Source organism: Cyphellophora attinorum (assembly GCF_001299255.1).
Source record: "Cyphellophora attinorum strain CBS 131958 chromosome Unknown Contig23, whole genome shotgun sequence".
Taxonomy (NCBI): domain Eukaryota; kingdom Fungi; phylum Ascomycota; class Eurotiomycetes; order Chaetothyriales; family Cyphellophoraceae; genus Cyphellophora; species Cyphellophora attinorum.
The window spans coordinates 128404-143835 of NW_017253251.1; the positions used below are offsets into that span (position 1 = coordinate 128404).

Genomic DNA, 15432 nt, shown 5'->3' on the forward strand with positions numbered 1-15432 from the left:
GGAAGCTCAGAAAGACACCATGTGCAACAATAATGACAGAGGCTGCTAATTTGGATCGCACCTGCTTGGTCCTACTGACTTGCAGAGTTCGAGGCAGTATCGATGCTTGACCGAGCAACCAAATCTACGAGGGAAGGAATGCGAGATCTATCCAACTTAATTCTGAAGCCGCCCATCCTGCTATCAATAAAGGACGCGAGTTGGATGCTGTCGGATATAGAATCCCTTCCTCATGTCAGTAGTCTTATTCACAGTGGTCTGCTGTTCAGGAATCCGCGCCCATCCACATGGTGAATTGTGGTAAGGCAGCATCTTTTCCATCGTACGATAGATCGCGATCTGGCGGCGCAATAGGAGCGACAATCTTTAGAGGTGGAGCTGCACAAGCGGCTCGCTAAAGAGGTCTGGGCCTTCAAGCCCCGCGATTAAGGATACGAGCCATGGGCGTGTCTGCCGCCTGAGCCGCATAATAAGTACTGCTAGGCGTGCTATCCTACAAAGCCTACCTAGACAATCGACGATGTTAATTTTGACCAGTGACAAGACCGATTGTGCCGCTGCTGCATTGTTGAGAGCCCTCCGAGCAGAAGAGCATGGTGAATAATCCTTGCAGCAGATCAGGGACTGCGAGCCGCAAGCCATGAACCTGCCTCGGCAGGTGCTGACCAAGCCGCGAAGGGTCTGGGGAAATACGAGACCTTTGCTCTACAATAGTCGCGATGGTCTGTAAATGCTCTTTCGCGTGTCTCATGTTGGCTCTGGGAACCTGATTCTTGATCGGGTCTGGAGGAGTCGAACCAACATTCTGATCAACTGAGCATTATGGGCAGTCTCAACTGTTGAGCTCGACCCGCCGCTTCAACAGAGCTCTTGCTTCTTGCTCGCTGAGCAGGTCGAAACCCATGTCAGCAAGAGCTTCCCGTGCGGCCTCATTCGACCTGAACAGCTCCTTCTCTGCGTCCCAGAGACTCCAGCCCTCACTTTCGGCAGAAGTGTCTTCCCGAGTCAGGCTCGGCGAGATCTCCTTGGTAATCTCTTCCTCCCCATCTTCGTCGAAACCCCAGGCGTCATCGCCATCCTCGGTTGACTCTGTAATTTGTGGCCGCGCTGAGCTCTTGATAGGTAGAGACAACAGTCCAATAGCCTGGTTGAGCTTGCGGAAGCTGGAGCTAGCGATACTGCGCAGACCCGTAGACGCGTCGATCCGATCCTCGAGGGCAGCCACATCTCTTCTCATCTGCATCATGCCGCTGGTCGAGAAATTGTGGCTCTGAAGAACGCTCGTCATGAGTTGTGTTTGCAGAGCGCCACAGTACTGTCTGACTAGTCGGCGTAACGGTGGGCCTACGACTACCTTTGACAGTGTATCCTCGAAAAGGACTCTGGTCACTTCCAGTAAAGGGTCGAGTGCCGCTGACGGGCTGAGTATAGTCGACTTGGAAGGTGGATCGGACATCGAAGCCCAGGTCGTCTGTCTCGCGAAGGGCGCAATCGCTGCCGTAATATTGACCTCCAGCAGCCTTAACATCTCTCGCTCGGCAGCCTCTTTTAATCGCCGGTACGCTAGCGCAGTCTCATCAAAGAGAGCACCAGAGTCTACGTCGTCATCGCCATCGATGCCGTTCTGCTTGATGGAAGCCGATGTCTTCGCTGCTACTTCGTCCAGACGCAGATCCTTACCAACATTACCACCAGATGTGCTGTGCCCGCGAGCCCGCTCCTGAAGCTCGTCCCATAACTCGACAAAGAAGACGTCGTCACTCCAGTCCAGCATCTTCCGCTCCAGAAACTCGGCACTACCGAAGATTTTGCACAAGGTATTCAGGGCTTTCTTGTCAAACGTTCCGTCATTTGTGTACTGTCCCTGTAGATAGCGTCCAGCTCGGTGAGTCGATGCTAGATATGCCTGGAGTGACTCGTGCAGGTGCGCATGATAGTCATCAAATATCGAGATCTGGACGCCAATCACAAATTTCATCTTCTGGCTGAAGGAAGAGAGGCCTCGATATCGATCTGTGATGGTCTCAAGAAGGTCGTTCACTCGTATTGCACCCTTTGTAGGCTTTGTCTCGCCACGATCGACGCCGTCGTAATCGACGTCTCCACTGTCGGCAGCGTCTCTTATGGACTTGTACCTTTCCAGCGCGAAGTCTTTCTCGATGTTCAACCACCGATCGAAGTACCCGTGTTCGTCTAGGATGGTCCATGAAAGACCCTTCCATTGCCTGAGCGGGTCTGCAAAGGGTGCATAGTTCCAAGTGTCGCGCAGAGTGTCATCGAAGGACATCAATTCGCTTATGAAATGCGAAAGTAATTGCGGACGCTTTGACATTTGTGGAAGCAAAGACAAGCATTTGTGCACAACCATCGGAAGCAGCGAGCTTATAAACGACGAGACAGCATCAGTGTATATATCCTCTAGGGCGTGCTTCTCATCGATTCTGGCGTCCAGCAGAGGCTGAAGATGATCAGTCATGAAGGGACTGAAACGGTCCAAGAGATCGAATATGTGAGACAAAAAGTACTCTGGTTTGTCCAGTCGGTTCGTGGGCCTGTCGCCATAGAAGTGGAAGCGAAACCGCTGTGAGAGAGGCTCTGCCATTATCTGGAGTGGCGCTAGAACTACTGGCTGAGTCTGCTTCGTCTGGTCGTCTTCAGCCTGCAGATCCGCCTCTTGCACATCTAGAAGTAGGCTGGCAGAGTTCGACCAGGACGCTAGGACGCCGCCCAAAAAGTTCATCTCTTTCTGCGGCCACTTCATCTTGTCCAGAATGCTGGTAAATGATTTAGTGAGGTTGGCTCGAAGGCTGCTCCGTGCCTCTTGGACGGCAACCTCTGCTCTAGCTACAATCTGAGCACCTGAGCCTTCAGCTTCCTCCTGTGCAACGTTCAAGGCAGCTGATACCTCTCTGAGACGTGTATAGCTCTTCACGGCGGACACTGGCTGTGCTGACTCGAAGTTGGTAACATCGCCATGCAGTTGATCCAATACCTTGAGCAACTCGAGATAATTCGTGGCGAGCTCAAGTCGACGCAACTTGACTAGTCGGGAGTCGAAGGCCTGGACTGCCTCTTCTGTCGTGCTGGAGTAGGATATTTCCTGTAGCCTTCTGTCGAGGTCCGCCTGCTCTTTCTGGAAGTTGATAGCTTGCTCTTGCAGTCGCTTTGAATGCTGTTCGGCCGCCTTCTTTGCACGGTCGAGGCTGGCCTGGGCATCTTGCAACTGTGACTGCAGAAGCGCTTGCTGCTCTTGCACCCGCAGCAGAAGGTCGTCCAACCCATCTAGGTCCCGCGCTTCGCCGATCTGATCGTCAAGGTAGTCATCGATCCGCTGGTCATCAGTCGGTCTGACTGGTTCCAATGTCGTCATTGCAAAGGCATTGAATGAAGGTGACCCTGACGGGCAGTATAATGAATGACAACTTTCACGTTCAGCACCAAAGAGGTTGCGGGGAAATAAGTATTGCCTATCTCCGATGCGCGTCTACCTATGACGCGTGAAGTCGACAATGCCACTGAGTGCTGGTGAGTCTTACAGTGCGAAGCAAACATGGTCGGAGGGTAGTCGCAACCACACGCATCGGCTATTGAGCCGATGCAAGCAAAGATGGAACAATCGCCGGCCAAGAAGAGAAAGAAGAACAATACTCAAGCCTCGCCTATACCGACTCGTAGTCTCGACTACTTCTTCGGCAGGCAACGAGCAGACACAGCTCCGACAAAGCAGGCTGCAGCCGAGACTCATGCACGGAAAGGAGAGGAGGGCAATGACACCGATAGCGTACCTCTGACCGACGAAGAGCTTGCGCGCAGTCTGCAGCAGCAATTTGACGAAGAAGATCGACGCCAGCAGCGAGAGACTACCCCAACAGCGACCCTTCCCCAGAAAGCAGGAAACGATACTGATATCCCGGCCGCTGCTCACAAATCGGAAGATGACAGGGAAGCCTTCCTTCGCTCGGTCAATCAGCCTCCAGTCGCCACGCTCCTGCCGAAGGAGACAACCGGCACAGCGCCACCAACAGCTTCCAAGCACGTCCTAGGACTAAAGTCGACCGCCTCAGCGGAGGATACCGTCACCTTGACCATTCCTTTCGACCAAAGCCCTTTGACCTTCAGACCGGCGGACTACATTCCGGAGCTGAAGAAGCATTGGGCAGCCGATGGAGGGGATGCATCCTATGCACTTCTGACTCGTTGCTTCGTCCTTGTGAACTCAACACAGTCGCGCATAAAGATCGTCGACAACTTGGTCAACTGCATTCGACTGCTCATTGAGGGCGATCCCAGTAGCCTTCTGCCGGCCGTATGGCTCGCCACGAACTCGATATCGCCGCCATACATATCTCTCGAGCTCGGACTTGGCGGCTCAGCCATCTCAAAAGCTCTCAAGAAAGTATGTGGACTGGATGGGCCTGGCTTGAAGAATCTCTACGACAAGCACGGCGATGCCGGCGACGTTGCTTTCGAGGCTAAGAAGCGGCAATCCTTCACCTTGCGAAAACCAAAGCCACTGTCGATCAAGAGTGTTTACCAGCTTCTTGTCAAGATCGCCAACAGCAAAGGCACAGGCAGCGTTGAGCAAAAGCAGAGGTCTGTGGAGCGCCTTGTCCAGGATGCCAGAGGTGCGGAAGAGAGCAGATATATTGTGCGTACGCTGTGCCAGCATCTGCGCATCGGTGCCGTGAAAACGACCATGCTGATCGCCTTGGCGCGAGCGTTCAGTCTTTCGAAACCTTCAGATGCGGATATTCCACTGCAGGATATGGATCATCTGAAGAAGCTAAAGAAGGAGGAGCTGACAGCGGTATGGCTGAAGGCAGAGGAAGTTGTCAAGGGCTGCTTTGCGCGCCGCCCAAACTATAACGATCTGGTGCCTATGCTACTAGAAGTCGGGGTCTCGGACGAGCTCAAGCTTCGATGCGGCCTCGCACTGCATATACCACTGCGTCCCATGTTGGGCAGCATCACGCGAGACCTTAGCGAGATGCTCACGAAGCTGCAGGGACGAGATTTCAGCTGCGAGTACAAGTATGATGGACAGAGAGCACAGGTTCACTGCGATGACGACGGCAAAGTGTCAATTTTCTCGCGCCATCTCGAAGTCATGACGGATAAATATCCCGATCTGGTTGCTCTGGTACCCGATATTCGCGGAGACGGCGTTTCCAGCTTCATTCTCGAAGGCGAAGTGGTCGCAGTCGACCAGTCTTCTGGCGATCTCAAGACATTCCAGACCCTCACAAACCGAGCACGCAAGGACGTTGACATCAACACAATCCAAGTTGAAGTCTGTCTCTTTGCATTTGACCTGATGTATCTCAACGGACAGTCATTGCTGGACCGACCGTTTAGAGAAAGAAGAGGCTTGCTCAGAAGCATGTTCATCGAGCGAGAGTATCGGTTCACATGGGTGAAGAACCTGGACGCCACATCAGCGGATTCGGAGACCGTGCTTGAGTTCTTCAAAAGTGCAACAGACGTCAAATGCGAAGGCATCATGGTCAAAGTTCTGGACAATCTTCCTAATCCTGAGCTCCTGGCCCCCGAGGCCGACGAGGACACACCGCCAGCCCCAGCTCCAACAACACCGGTGAAGACCAAGAAGGGCACCACCAAAAAGTCCACCACCACGAAAGAAGAAGATAAAGAGAAAGGCACCCGCCGCAAAGCCCTCCTTGCGACCTACGAACCCGACAAGCGCCTCGACTCCTGGCTCAAAGTCAAAAAGGACTATGCCACCTCCGCCGACACAATCGACCTAATCCCGGTCGCCGGCTGGCACGGTCAAGGCCGTAAAGCGAAATGGTGGTCTCCCATCCTCCTCGCCTGCCGCGATCCCATCTCCGGCTCCCTGCAGGTCGTCACGAAATGTATCTCCGGCTTCACCGACAAGTTCTACCAGGCGAACAAGGACTTCTACAGTGAGGATGGAGAGCACACTCACAAGTACAAGCCGGATTACATCGAGTATGGAGGGCATCCGGATGTGTGGTTCGAGCCGCAGGAGGTGTGGGAGATGGCGTTTGCGGATATCACGCTTAGTCCGACGTATACGGCGGCGATAGGCCTGATCAGCGAAGAGCGAGGGCTCAGCATGCGCTTCCCACGTTTTCTCAAGGTGCGTGAGGACAAAAGTATAGAAGAGGCGAGCACGTCGGACTTCTTGGCCGGACTGTACAGGAAGCAGGAGGCGAGGATTGAGAAGGAGGGAGGGCGGGTTGAGCCTGTGGATGATCTGGAGGATGAATGATTACAGGACATGCAGACCATCAAAATCAATCGGATTGTTCAATGCAAACACCTCCTGATACTGTGCGTCTACTACGTCCGCTGCTGGTGTGTTGACAGCAATACCATGCCCACTACCAGCCACGAGGACTTTCGCTGCAGGTGATCTTCAATGCAGATCAGGCAGTGAAACTGACTTTCGTTGCACGGAGATCGTATCCGTCTGCGCATTCGCGTAGGTCTACATGCCACATGTCCCTTGAGAATGCCCACCGCCATTGCCAATGAATAACATTTACGACTGCTCCTGAAAGCCTTGACTAGTCGCAAGACAGATCTCGGTCCGCTCCAAACGATGATACCCTACTGAGTGCGCGAGTCGCGACATTCCCATAGCCTCGTCGTGAGCATCAGTTCCTCAACACCCTACAACGGATCAGCGATCGCATCGAGTCCGGCCAAGGAAGACGACTCTACAAAACGTCACAGGGCACAGGGACTGCCGCTCCCTGCGGACACTACTACAATAACACCACTCCACCAACAGGCCGGCAGAATGTACCACCTCGTCCGCTCCCTCTACCTCCGCTACACGTCCAAACCCGAATACTCCATTCTCCTCTTGGGCCTCGACAACGCCGGCAAAACCACCCTCTTGAACCAGATCAAGGCCCTCTTCTCTACCACCGCTACCAACACACCCGACCCTCTACTGCCCCCAAACCCCACCACCACAGATTCAACCACTGGAGCGGAAGAAGGCGCGTCAAGCACAGCAGGAAATACAGTCCCAACAGTAGGACAGAATGTCGCGACGATCGACCTGCCAGAGATGTATCTGAAGATGTGGGATGTGGGCGGACAGATGAGTTTGCGGCGGCTGTGGACGGGGTATTATCGGGTGTGTCATGCGGTTGTGTTTGTGGTCGATAGTAGTGATTTGGGGAGCGGCGGATTGGAGGGGTTCTTTGACGAGCCTCAGGGCAGGGTGAATGGGGTTGGGGAGAAGGGTGCGGATGGGGCTGAGGGGGCTGCTGGTGGTGGGAGCGATGGGTCAAGGGGAGTAGGGACGATAGGCAGAGGGTGGCAAGGCGGCGGCGCACGACTGAAGAGTTTTCGGAAGAATAGTGCGTTGGGAGACGGCGACGACGAAGGAGAAGGGAAGGACTGGGCATGGCCGAAAACGCCCATGACGCCTATCACGCCGGGCGCATTACTTGGTGGACTTAATCACGGCCGCCTCGAAGAAGCGCGTGAAGTTCTGGAGTCCGTTCTCGGACATGAAGACATGGGCGGCGTCCCCATTTTAGTGCTCGCGAACAAGCAAGATCGGGAAGATAGTATTGAGGTGGTGAGGATAAAAGAAGGCTTCGTGAGGAAGGTGTTTGAGGGGGAGAAGGGCGGGTTGATCAGGGATAGTAGGGTACTGCCGGTGAGTGCGTTGAAGGGGACGGGGGTGCGGGAGGCTGTGGAGTGGGTGAGGAGTAGGGTTGTGTGGAATAAGGAAGGACGGCCGCCGGTCATGCGGTGAGGGTGGTTTTTGGTAACAGGATGATTTTATTATCGTGCTATGGCACAAGCGACTGCTGCCAAGCAATTTGTGACTGAGGAGTGACGTGTCGGCGATCCACTGAGGATCATCCAGTGAAGAGAGACATCGAGCGAACGGACCGACAGCGATGACTTCGCCTAGAAGATGCCAGACGGTCTCTGCGTCGACGGCCGATGCTGCCGAGCTGATGCGGCAAGACTGGACGAATGCGGCGATGCTCTAACGATCAGTGCGCGAGTCGTTGGCAGTCATGTCGGGCATCTTGCCTGGAGGGTCCAATACCACGCCAACCTGACAAACATCGGGTGTGAAAGCTGAGTTGCAGTATTGGGCTCCACCGGTGCGGTAGGAAGGCGTTTTGCTCACGGCAAGTCTATTCACGATGCTCGTGCAGACAGGGCTGCATACTCACGACGTCAACCACCACAAGTCACGATCGCCTCCACATCTTCGCTGCAGAAGCTCTCGCCCCTGCTGTGTGATGTGTGATGCGTGCCAGCCCAGGTGGTGGGATCTTGATGGCCATTATGGTCGGACGTCGTCAGAAGAAATGGTGTAGGTGGAGTGCTCGTGGCTGGGACTCAGGTCTTGAATCGCTCTTCCTTTTCATCGTATCCGACAAGATCGAGGTCGATGTCCATTTGGCGGAGCATGGTGGCCATAGTGAAGGGCTGCAGGTGCATTAGTGGGCTCAACGAGTCGAGCATATAGACTTACTGGCTGCTCGGGCGCTTCGTCGGGCGGTTCAACACTATCAACCAGACCATATTTGAGCGCTTCGGCATGCTCCTCATTTTGTATGAAACTTAACAGTTCTTGCTCCTCTGCGGACAATGTCGGCTTTGCGTCTTCCCATGGTGGTGATCGTTGACGAGGCCTAGACCAAGCACTTTCGTTCTCGGCACGAGTCTTCATGTCTTCGAAAAGCTCTTCAGCCGTGCCACGGACCACGCACGTCCATTTGTCAGTCAACACTTGCATGACATGCGCCTGATCCGTCTTGAGGATGTTCAGAGCCTGTTGCGCAGTGTCAAGTGACTGACGCATTTGTGTCAACTGACGACTGAGGTTCATATATTGCTGATAGAGCTCGTTGGTGTCGGCATCATGGCCATTGTTAGCATCATCAATGGCGGTATCGAGAGCTCCAGGTGCGGCAGCAATCGTATCATGACTTTCCGTCTGCGCTTGCTGAGTAGCTACTGACGATTCATTTACCTTGCCGGAACCCGTGGATACTGATGACGATGATTTTCTTACGAGTGGTGATCGAAAAGGTTTTGTCAGCTTGGAAGTAGTGGCTGTATGACCTATTGATCGCAGTGGCCGCTTGTTAGGAGGCTGGATCATGGTCACATTGGCTGCCATGATGGTGATGACACGGCGTGGATACATAAGCATTTGATAGGGGCAGTCGAACTGGATTTTAGGTGCCAGGATTTACTCGGTACCACCGTTTTGCCCATCGCCAGCGGTCGCCAAAACGAAGAATTAGAATCAGCTGTCGCCGCGAGTCAAAATCGCGCTAAAATCCATGGCCGCTATTGGCTGGAGACCACGGCATCGTACTCCACCTACCGATTTCACTGGCATGCCTGTGCCTTTCTCGTCTGTCTCCTTCTCCCGTTCGGACAGAAGATCTCGAAAACAGCGGCGCTGCGTGTGCGTGCCAGCCTCGAGACAAGTCTCAGCAAAGCCATTCTAGGCCAAACAATCAAAATGACCATCCAGCTCACCCGATCACTCCCTTCTCGCTTTCCTTTTGCTTCATCATCGTCACCACCTCGCTGCCATCAAATACGTGCATTTCCATCACCGTCGCCGACGCATTTCTTTATTTTCCATCGTGCACCCACTTGACTGTCGCACCTGAGCAGCACTAAAGGGATATGACAAAGAGTTTCACCGCAACCTGACGGACAAAACTCTGACAGGCGGCTCGATTGCCTTTCAAGTCATCATTCACCACGCCTGCTATCAAACAAAGCACTTTCCATCACTGACTGCAGGTCGGCACCACCTTTTCATCGACTGCGATCATCAAAAAACGATATACGATCGGCCTAATTGATGCGAAGGACTTCGGTCCACCAACTTCTCATCGAAACAATTCAATAGCATCGCCTCGACGCATACCGCCATCTCTACGACACGCCCCGACACCGTCAACCCCTACCCCGGCTGTGCCAACATGGCAAAGAAGACCAGGGTCGTCATATTGAGGGTCCCGAGAGAGAAGCTAGCAGCCATCGCAGGCATATCGCTTCCATCTCCAGAACCAGCGACACCCTCATCAGCTCCACAATCACCTGCGCCTGCCAGCAGTGACACCGCAACACTCAAGCAAGAGCCCTCGATCGATCAAGCATCAGAAGGCAATTTGACACCTGCGCCGGGAGCGGATGCATCAACACCCAAGAAGAAGACAGGCAATGGCTCTATTGCTGCAGCAAAGCGTGCGATCGGTCAGACCAATGGAGACTCGAGGTCACGAGGAAAGCCTGGTCCCAAGAAGAAACCAAGAAAGTAAGACAAACAATATATCCCGTTTGGGTGTGTCAGACTAACAAATTATAGCGACGATGGCACTGTCGATCACAGTGGCACCACCAATGGAAGTCGGCCAGCAGGCACTGGCGGCGCCCACAAGCTCAATCCAAAGACCAATGCTGGTGCCATCAATGCCAACCTCAGAGCACTTGACCGGTCCGGCAAACCATGTCGACGCTGGGAACGAAAGGGCTTCACTGTCAAGAGCTTCACTGGCGTCAGCTGGGACATGCCTTCCTGGAAAGGTGGTGAGAAGCCCGTTGTTCTCAACGGCAATGGGTCGAGCGACGCAAAAGATACCTCACAGATCAGCAGCAGCGATGCCAAGCCCAACGGCAAGGACAGTGATGTCGCCATGAGCAACACTGGAGATGTCCCAGCGTCGGAGACTCCTGCTGCGGATCCAATGGCCATATCGACGCCAGTTGCTAGCTCACCACCTTCGGCCCCCATCATACCTGTCGTCAATGTCGTCGCTGCCCAGAGCTAGGAACTCCGCGATCAACCTGGCCAGTCAACACGCCAACGTAGAATGATTCAACGATGGCAGTCCCAATCGAGAGATGGCATTTTCTTCACTGAATAAGAAACCCTGAGCTAATGATACCGAGCCCAGCCATCGATCAGCTCGAACTATCACATTAGCTCGTTGACGGCAACGAAAGCACAGCTACCTTTTGCATTCACAATTGTCTGAGTAAATTTCGGCGAAAAAAGTTCGGACTGGCTAGCAATGGGCCAAGGCAATCATCGTTGCTATGAATATGGCATTTAGCATGGCGTTTGTGGACGGTCTCACTAATTTCAAAGTCCTGGGCATGGAAAGATGTGCTCAGATATGGCTATACAGCAGCCCTGTAAGCAACGGCGGCTCTAAGGAGCACTTCTATAGCATCGGATAGTAAGAGACCTGCCAGGGAGATCGTCGTGTCTCACCTGCCCGTACTCAAGAAATGCATATCGTCTTCTCATGATCACTGTAGCACCATACGGTAGCGACGTCTCTCGCCTTTGCCCAAAAGCATCGCCTGAGGTCCTCGACATGCAGTTCTCCACGTCCAACTGAGAACAACGAAGCCCTCCTGCAACATGATTGCCCTGTAACGAGTCAGCAGACATGTATCTGATTGTTGGCCTTGAAACGGACGAGCACACCATCTCCTAGGCTACGACGGTACATGCCCCCGGGCTTCCCCGCGACTTCTCCAATCTGCATTCACATGCACTCCCAACTGATCGTCACCAATTCACCATATCTCCTCGACAGCAATGTCAGTGCAGTATAAGTACCACTGCCTAAGTCATCTGTAACATGCTCAGACGGTCGAATCATCGATATGAACGATAACTACCGTAGAAGACTCTCATACGCCACTGTTGCGTCTGGCGCCTCACCTCAGCCAGTCCCCCGATCTGGTCACCTGGGACATCTGGCATCGACCACATCCGATAACTCCTCCTACCCTCCGCAGTACCAGTCAGAGTCCCGAAGTGCACGGCGGCAGTCCAATTATGAGCAAGACATGTCCTCCCCTGGCGTGAGCTACCACAAGAGACCATCATACCCAGCATACTCTCGTCGGTTTAACAATCCGCCCGGCATGAGCGCTCCTATACCGGGCTACGGGCCCATGCTAGAGCCGGACTACCTACGCGAATCAAGATATGTAGCGAAGTTAAAGGCTGAACAGACTGCAAGAGTCAGGAGGGAGAGACAGTCAGCTACAGGAGCTACCTCGAATCCCGCCTCACTGTCATCGAGCGCGGCAAACAACAATCTCCCACGGATAGCACCATCACACCGAGGTATGACCTACGATGTGATAGAAAGCAATCCGCCCAAAGACGAAGACGATTTGATGCCTCTGCCCTCGAGATGGAGTGATCAAGACAAGTACCCTGGCCTCGACATCAGCAACAATGGACTTGATGTCAGATATAGCGGTGCTGCGAGCAAGGCCGACATAGAGGCTGCCTCCGTCCGAGCAGACTTCCCGATGACCCCAGCTTGCGGCATGTACTATTTCGAAGTCACCATAAACAGCAAGAGCAAGGACAGTGCCATTGCCATTGGTTTCTCGACCGCAGAAGCCTCCCTCGAACGTTTGCCAGGATGGGAAACGCACTCATGGGGCTATCACGGCGATGACGGTAAAGTCTTCTCGGGTGAGCACTCCGGGAGGTCCTACGGCCCGATGTTCTCAGCAAACGATGTTGTTGGTTGTGGTTTCGACTTTAAGCTCGGTCAAGCATTCTTCACAATCAATGGCAGAGACCTGGATGTTTGCTTTAGAGACTTGAGGAATCTCCGTCCGTTTCCGACAATCGGCATGAAGAAATACAGCGGTGCTTCTGTGAGCGTCAACTTCGGGCAGCGGCCCTTTGTGTTTGATATACGGGAAAAGATGGCGGTCGCGAAGGACACCGTGACCGAGGAGATCAGCAAGGTGAAGACAGCATCACTGAGTCCGGGGCACAACGAGACGAGTTTGATTCAGGCGCTCGTTGCGCAGTATCTGGCTCATGACGGCTATGTTGATACAGCACGATTCTTCAATGAGGAGCTTGCGCGCGAGAGGAATGCGCTGAGTGGAGCACCATCAATACCAAGTGCTGTGGCTGGGCCAGCGGAGGACGATGAAGCTGTGTACAGGCAGAGTAAGAACGCTCTCCAGAAACCCATATTCATGCTAACAGAGAAACAGAAATCAGAAAAGCAGTCCTCGAAGGCAACATCGACCAAGCCCTAACACTCACCGAAGAGAAATTCCCCAAACTACTCACCGACAATCCACAGATTCTCTTCCGCCTTAAGTGCCGTAAATGGATCGAGCTGTTTAGCAAAGCCGCCGACCTCAAGGCACAGACCGAGTTCAAGCAGAAACAAAAAGCCCCCAGCAACGGTCACGGCAACGGAGAGTCGGCCGTAGAAGACGACTTTGCTCAAGACATGGATCTGGACGAACAGACCAACGGCAACTCTGCGCCCCAGTCGACTCTAGAAAGTAGCAGCAGCAGCAGCCAGTACGACGAACTCCTCGCCGATGCTATGCTCTTCGGCCAAGAGCTGCAGCGCGATTACCGTGGCGAGCCGGACGATGAACACAACAAGACTTTGCAGGACATCTTTAGTCTGGTGGCGTACGAGAATCCGCGGGATAGCGTGCATGGCAGTCTCCTGGATCGCAAGGGCAGGGTTGCTGTGGGTGAGGAGTTGAATTCGGCTATTTTGGGTAAGTCCAGCTCTTACGCGAAAATTGAGAACTGTGTTGTGTAGGAGGATACGTTGCTGACAGCTTGGCTCCCTCAGTATTCCTAGGCCTCTCCCCATCCGCCGCCCTCGAGCGCGTTTACAAACAGACCGAGGTCCTGATCGACACTTTGAGTCAGGACGGCGGCTCAGCAGCCTTTGTCAACCTCCAGCGCGATCTCCACCGGGATGAATTTGGAAGAGGCTCGGAATAGAGCGCTGAGCAGGTGAGGGCGAGGGCGATCTACGCCCGTAGAGTTGTGGTTGAGGAGAATTTGCAGAGAAATCTACATCGGGATGAATCTGGGAGGGGTTCGGATTAGAGTGCCGAGAGGATTGGGGACAGGGTGGCCTACTACCGTGGAGTTGTGGGCGTGGAGAGTTGGTCTGAGACCAGTATCAGGGCAAGACGGTCATTGTATGAGATCGTCCACAGGAGGAGACCATTGATTTTTGAGTCTGCTTCTGCTGATGGGTCGCGCTAAGTGGATTCTGTCTGTCTGGTCAAGGAGCTCTGCGCGCTTGATGCATTGCCTGGGGTAGAATTGGGAATTGGGATTGGGTTGTTGTTGTGTACATAGGAGCATCTCTTGGTCCTGCGATAGCCACTCTGATACGCTACTCGAGGTCCTGGTGGATTTTATAGAGAAATCACAGTCGCTATACAGCCCTTGGCCGTGGGCGCTACCGGACTCGCCCTTTTCTTCCACCACGACGACCACCACCACCACCACGCCTGCCGCCACGCCTGCCACCACTCCTATCACCACTACTATCGCCTGACCCTGAACGCAAGCATCCCCACCAACGGCACCCCGTCAATCATCAAATTCGTCACCAACGAGCTAGGCTTCAATGCCCTGGAGTACAGCGTCTCCATCCCCATAAACACCTCCGTGACGACCAGCGTGATTATCGCTGCGTCGTACAGGCCTTGTCCGTATGCTACCCTGCTCTGGCTCCTCTCGCCGTTGCCAACGAATGGCCAGTTCCAGAATGCTGCAAAGCGGACGAAGGAGGAGGTCAGGAGCCAGGGGACTTGCATGCGGGCGGCAAGAGGGGTAAATTGGGTGGGCTGGGTGTATTGGGCGATGGTGGTGGGGGAGTAGGTCAGGTTGAGGTAAGTTCCGAGGAGGGGCGTTACGGTAGTCTATAAGCAGTGAGTTGAGGTTGGATGTGACATGAAAGGGACAAAGTGTACGACAGAAACGGTGTAGGAAGAATGGGACGTACGAGGAGTAGCCAGTACCGTAGGTAATTGTGTGAGCTCGGTGGTGCGGATGATGGTGCCATGGCTTTTGCTCTTGACGGTGATTCTTGGACGAGTTCTTTATCCGAACGTGTTGCCAGTCTTCGCCACAGAAAGACTAATCTGGAGGTCTTGATCGAGAGATGTTATATCTTGCACTCGGAGTATATATACAAGAGAGCAGATGGCTTGCCTGAATTTTGCTGTCTTGAGGCTCACAAGGAACTCCGTGTTCGTTAGAGCTCGACCTTACCGTAGAAGGAAGTCACCACCCGTGGACTGCTAGTGTGAGTTAGCATTTGTCACAGCCAGGAGCTCTTGATGCGACAGTGTTGCGAGTCCCGAGGCCTTATGCACGTAGCTAAGGTACGACGAACTACTAGCAGAGGGGCGGTTTCGTAGGAATGGTCCGACATCCTTGAGGCACCGTGCCCACGGTTCTGCGGATGCAAGGCTTCCCTTATGTGGTGCTGTCAATGTTATGAAAACCTGAAGGCCGGGCTCTGTGGCTCACCAACGAGATCTAGTGCACGCATACGAAAAATAGCACCTGTGAACATCAAAAACACGGTCGCGAACCTCGAGCTGAGGCAGTGAACG

At 53.8% G+C, this 15432-nt stretch overlaps 6 protein-coding genes across 6 annotated transcripts; 4 read left to right on the forward strand and 2 right to left on the reverse strand.

The window, feature by feature from the left end:
* Positions 1-832: 832 nt before the first annotated feature.
* Positions 833-3370, reverse strand: AB675_3943 (RAD50-interacting protein 1; the record flags this gene model as incomplete). The annotated part of the gene is made up of 1 exon (XM_018144041.1): positions 833-3370. One exon carries the CDS (start codon positions 3368-3370, stop codon positions 833-835), a length of 2538 nt encoding a protein of 845 aa, XP_017997522.1.
* A 237-nt stretch (positions 3371-3607) lies between these two features.
* Positions 3608-6253, forward strand: AB675_3944 (DNA ligase 3; the record flags this gene model as incomplete). Its single annotated transcript, XM_018144042.1, has 1 exon — positions 3608-6253. The coding sequence occupies one exon, from the start codon at positions 3608-3610 to the stop codon at positions 6251-6253; it is 2646 nt and encodes an 881-aa protein (XP_017997560.1).
* A 534-nt stretch (positions 6254-6787) lies between these two features.
* On the forward strand, positions 6788-7762 carry AB675_3945 (ADP-ribosylation factor-like protein 3; the record flags this gene model as incomplete). Its single annotated transcript, XM_018144043.1, has 1 exon — positions 6788-7762. The coding sequence occupies one exon, from the start codon at positions 6788-6790 to the stop codon at positions 7760-7762; it is 975 nt and encodes a 324-aa protein (XP_017997535.1).
* A 602-nt stretch (positions 7763-8364) lies between these two features.
* AB675_3946 (uncharacterized protein) lies at positions 8365-9151 on the reverse strand (the record flags this gene model as incomplete). Its single annotated transcript, XM_018144044.1, has 2 exons — positions 8365-8454; positions 8501-9151. The coding sequence occupies 2 exons, from the start codon at positions 9149-9151 to the stop codon at positions 8365-8367; spliced, it is 741 nt and encodes a 246-aa protein (XP_017997601.1).
* An 823-nt stretch (positions 9152-9974) lies between these two features.
* AB675_3947 (INO80 complex subunit 4) lies at positions 9975-10823 on the forward strand (the record flags this gene model as incomplete). The annotated part of the gene is made up of 2 exons (XM_018144045.1): positions 9975-10309; positions 10361-10823. The coding sequence occupies 2 exons, from the start codon at positions 9975-9977 to the stop codon at positions 10821-10823; spliced, it is 798 nt and encodes a 265-aa protein (XP_017997599.1).
* Positions 10824-11670: 847 nt separating this feature from the next.
* AB675_3948 (Ran-binding protein 9) lies at positions 11671-13798 on the forward strand (the record flags this gene model as incomplete). Its single annotated transcript, XM_018144046.1, has 3 exons — positions 11671-12991; positions 13039-13566; positions 13644-13798. The coding sequence occupies 3 exons, from the start codon at positions 11671-11673 to the stop codon at positions 13796-13798; spliced, it is 2004 nt and encodes a 667-aa protein (XP_017997487.1).
* Positions 13799-15432: the final 1634 nt, after the last annotated feature.